At 44.9% G+C, this 4,167-nt stretch overlaps 1 protein-coding gene across 1 annotated transcript; it reads right to left on the reverse strand.

The window, feature by feature from the left end:
* Positions 1 to 1,160: 1,160 nt before the first annotated feature.
* TMEM252 (transmembrane protein 252) lies at positions 1,161 to 3,667 on the reverse strand. The gene is made up of 2 exons (XM_086963068.1): positions 3,359 to 3,667; positions 1,161 to 1,921 (listed from the first exon to the last, which is right to left on the reverse strand). Exons 1-2 carry the CDS (start codon positions 3,637 to 3,639, stop codon positions 1,639 to 1,641), a joined length of 564 nt encoding a protein of 187 aa, XP_086819194.1. The 5' UTR covers positions 3,640 to 3,667; the 3' UTR covers positions 1,161 to 1,638.
* Between the last annotated feature and the right edge of the window lie 500 nt (positions 3,668 to 4,167).

A 4,167-nucleotide genomic window follows, 5' to 3' on the forward strand; every position in this document is an offset into this window, starting at 1 on the left:
ATCTGGCACCTGATGAATGAACAGCACCTGCACTGATCACACTCCCAGGGAACAAAGCATGCAGACCTGACAGCCAAAGGGGGCGGGGTCTCCTGTGATGCAAAGCCAACAGGAAACCGGCTGCTGCGACCATGACTCAGCAGTGACAAACACCTAAGTTTAATTTTGCTGACTCGAGGATTCCTAATGCATTACCATTGCCTAAATGCAAAAATACAGTAGAATGACTTTATAATATGACCAATGGGCGTTGACTATGAGCACGCGCACCCCCCCCCCCTGTGGTTTTACACGGGAGATGGGTCTTTGTTCTGCTTCTGTGTGGGGTAATAATTCATTTTAATGAAAGGAACAAAGTAAACCACGATTCTTCTGTGAACAAACGTAGGAGAATCCATACATGTGGTTCCAGCTCAGTTTTAGTTTAAAAAAAAGGCACATTGCAGGATAAGTAAACTAATAGTGCATTACAAAATGGCCAATTTCATACCAACACAAGTGGTCTGAAATCAGTTGGCTCATTGCCCATCGTATATACATGTATGTATGTGCGTGTGTGTGTGTGTATATATATATATATATATATATATATATATATATATATATATATATATATTCAGTCAGTTGCAGGCACTCCAAGTGAAGAAGACCAACACGGAGCTGATGAATACATGCAGGTCCTGTCCTTACGCTGGTGGTGTTTGGACGAACAGGAACGGAGTGTGAGCGGGTACTCATGCAGGATGAGGCCCGCTGACCAGGAAGGTGACCACAGAGCGGGGCACGGGTTGGCAGCAAGTTTTCCCCTCTACCCACTGGGGAAAGAACTCATTTATTTTTGGACCTCTTGCACGCCCACTGAGGTAAAACTACACGCGCACTACAAGAGCCAGATGGCCTTGCATGAAGCCACGCCCGGGAGGCAGGCTTCTGGAACACCGGTGCGCGATTTAGTGCAAGCAGCTTCCATTTGACACTCGCCGCAGATGAAGGGAAGCCATTCCCGAAACGCGTCCGGCGTTTTAAAAACATTGAAGGGGTTTCTGCTGTTTTTCCTGTGCTGGCAGGCTGCCAATAAATCCTGTATTCATCAGCTCCGTGTTGGTCTTCTTCACTTGGAGTGCCTGCAACTGACTGAATATATATATATATATATATATATATATATATATATATATATATATATATATCACCCTTTTTTGTTCTCTTATCTGTTTCATCCAGAAGTTATCAGGCCTAAAAATTACAGTTTTTGTAAACACTGAAAACGGTAAAATATTAATTTATGTAAACGGCTTGCTCCGCCAATAAACATCTTGTAGCAAGCTTCCACAACAATAATACTTTAGGTATGCATAAGAAAGTAGTCACATGTTTATGTACAAGAATCCATAAAAGTTCATATCTGAGACTGAAAGCTCTGATACACAAGGGCACTGCCCCTGTTAAAATATAAAACTGTGCGTACGTCGCCTTCTGCAACTCTCTATCTTAAGTGACACGTGCTACCGGGTGTGGGAGACCGGTCCCACCCTCCGTCTACATCCGCGGCACTTTATTCCAGTACCTTCCCACTGGGTGTCACTTGCACCTGTCAGTACAGGTCTGGCTCTGAAGTCTGTGAGAGTGCTTGCATTCTCAGCTGTTCTCTGAAAGGGTGGCAGTGTCAGAGAGGACCACGGAGCACCCGGTGCCTGCAGCTGGGCTCACCCTGGACTGCTGATGCAGCGATGCTTCATACGACGGTGGTAGTTCTAAACTCCCGTCTGTTTCCTGTATGACCTCCAGGCTGCTCTCGGTGTACAATGGCGGAGGAATATTGTAACTCTGGTCCTCCTGTGTGACGTAGTCGCTGCGTGCGTCACGATGCTGACTCTCCAGGTCCTGGCTCTCCTGATAGGATGGAGGGTAGAAGTCCGGCCTGAAGGAATAAAGTAAACAGGGTTAATCACTCATTATGAAAACAAACCGACAACTTCTGTGTTATAAGAGCAGAGGTACAACACCAAAAAGCTCAGCACAACACCGCGGTAAAACAAATCCAGTTGACCAGTAGAAATGTTTGAACAGGATTTATTTGCAGCAGTGTGTCCCTGAATATGAAACCACAATATCGGTAGGACACAATATCGGAGACAGAATATCGAAAATAGAAAATTGACAAGTAAGTCTAGCTTTTCAATACCTAACTATACATATATGTATGTACTTATGTGGTACATATATCTTCAAGGTATGCAGATGTGGAGCTAGGAATATACATCTATCCTTCCCTATATGCCGTTACCTTTCGATATTCTGTGTCTCAATATTCTGTCCTCGATATCCTTGTACCATAATATAGCTGGTGTCGATATTCAGTAGGACAAAACTTTTGCACCATACACAACTTTTTAACATTAAACGATGCATGACCACTAACAGAATTAAAGGAAACTCTGATGATTAAATACACAAACTAACTGAATCCAATAGATATTATTAGGCACCAATAGAACCCAAATAATTAGAAAACGGTCCCAGGAGGCACCTACACTCAACTGGGCTCTTCTCTAGCTGCATGACCATGTACACTTTAGTGTGGCTTATATTTGCATTTACCGCACTGCTAAATGTAATGCTGGCCCAAAAATAAGCACTTTAATCTAATGTCAGATGACACTGCAAAGTGACGTAAAAGGGTGCCTAGGCCAATTCTGGCTTCTACTCGTCCATTTTTATAACAATTGAAACCAGCCAGGCATATAATCCTAAATAAATGTGTTGTTACTTACATTTTTCCTTCTTTTGAGGCTGCATGGCCTGTCATCTACCATTAATTATTCATTCATCCCATGTATGTATATACCTTTCTCTGCTCACTATCCACATGAGTAGGACATAGGCATTCTTGTCCCAGCTCAAATGGCCAAGAAACTCTCTTTATATTATATTGGTCAGAAAAGGTAAATTTTAAGGCATGTGCAAAAAAAATGCAATGATATCCTAATGGCTGCAATAGAATCCCAAAAAGTAATGTAATTTTAGAAGTTATGTTTAATGACTTTTCACTGTGTGTAAATGATCATCAGAGAAGAACCGGTGACCTAAAATGACGTCATCACTTTTTATAGGCACATTTCTGCCTTCCCTTCCTATGCGTTACTGCACTTGCTTTGTAATGTTCGGCTGGGGCTTCCTACGAGATTTAATTCCAAAGCTATGTTGGGGGCTTATTTCTAAGGCAAGGCACTTCTACATGCCACCAGCAGGAGTCGTCAGTCTGTACACAGTAATAACCAATACGGCTACAGCGCTAGTCACTTCACCGCGCAACGTTGCTTAGGCGTAACAAGGCACGCGTGCAGCGGCGACATACCTGTCCACTGTTTCTATGCGCACCTCCCGTGGGCGCGGGAACTGCCTGAAAACGGAGTGGAAGAACCTCTTCTGGTTCGCCTCGTGGTACGTGGTCCAGAAGATGCCGCCCAGCAGCAGGACGAAGCCCAGAGGGAGCAGCGCGTAGGCCAGCGCCATCTCGCTGCCGCAGTTGCAGGAGTAGCCAGATGACACGTAGAAGGCTCCCAGGCACACCAGGGAGAAGCCGAGGATGAGGAGAGAGAAGCGGAAGACGGCTAGGATGCTTCCGCGGAACTCCATTGCTAGAGCAGGGCGGTGCGCGTCTCGAGACTCTGTTTGGTGAGCACCCCTGCAGGGCTTCTTTATATGGTCCAAGCCAGCGTGGCCTTTGGACAAAGAGAAAGTCGTGCGGCCTATTACGGGCCATTCATTAACCGTTAAATGGCACCCCTCTCATCTAATATCCTCCGAGATTAACTTTCAGTCATAAAAGTACTGAACGCGCAAAACAAAAACTTCCTGTCAAGCCCATTCGTAGGAAGCGGCCTGTCAAGCATGACGCTGATCCTGACAGAAGGTCATGAACTTGAAGCTAGAAGAGCCATGTCCTGCTCTCAAGGCGCATCTGCCTGAGCTGAAGCACAGTTCTGAGCAGAAGATTGCTGAAAACTGTTGACACCCTTTTTGATCCATGCTCCCTTTCAGTGGTTACTGTACAGGGTGTAAATAGGCGGATTGCACAAGAGGAAATCGGTGCAAAGTTATTTTGAATTTATCTGATCCATTGGCTCCTGAGAAGCGGTGTGATATGACTAATCCGTGAAATGT

Source organism: Lissotriton vulgaris, chromosome 3_1, assembly GCF_964263255.1.
Source record: "Lissotriton vulgaris chromosome 3_1, aLisVul1.2, whole genome shotgun sequence".
Lineage (NCBI taxonomy): Eukaryota > Metazoa > Chordata > Amphibia > Caudata > Salamandridae > Lissotriton > Lissotriton vulgaris.

Coding starts and splice junctions, on each gene's coding strand:
- TMEM252 (XM_086963068.1), bottom strand. CDS start 3,639: ATGGAGTTCCGCGGAAGCATCCTAGCCGTCTTCCGCTTCTCTCTCCTC. Junction 1,922..3,358: donor CGCATAGAAACAGTGGACAG/GTATGTCGCCGC, acceptor TTATTCCTTCAG/GCCGGACTTCTACCCTCCAT.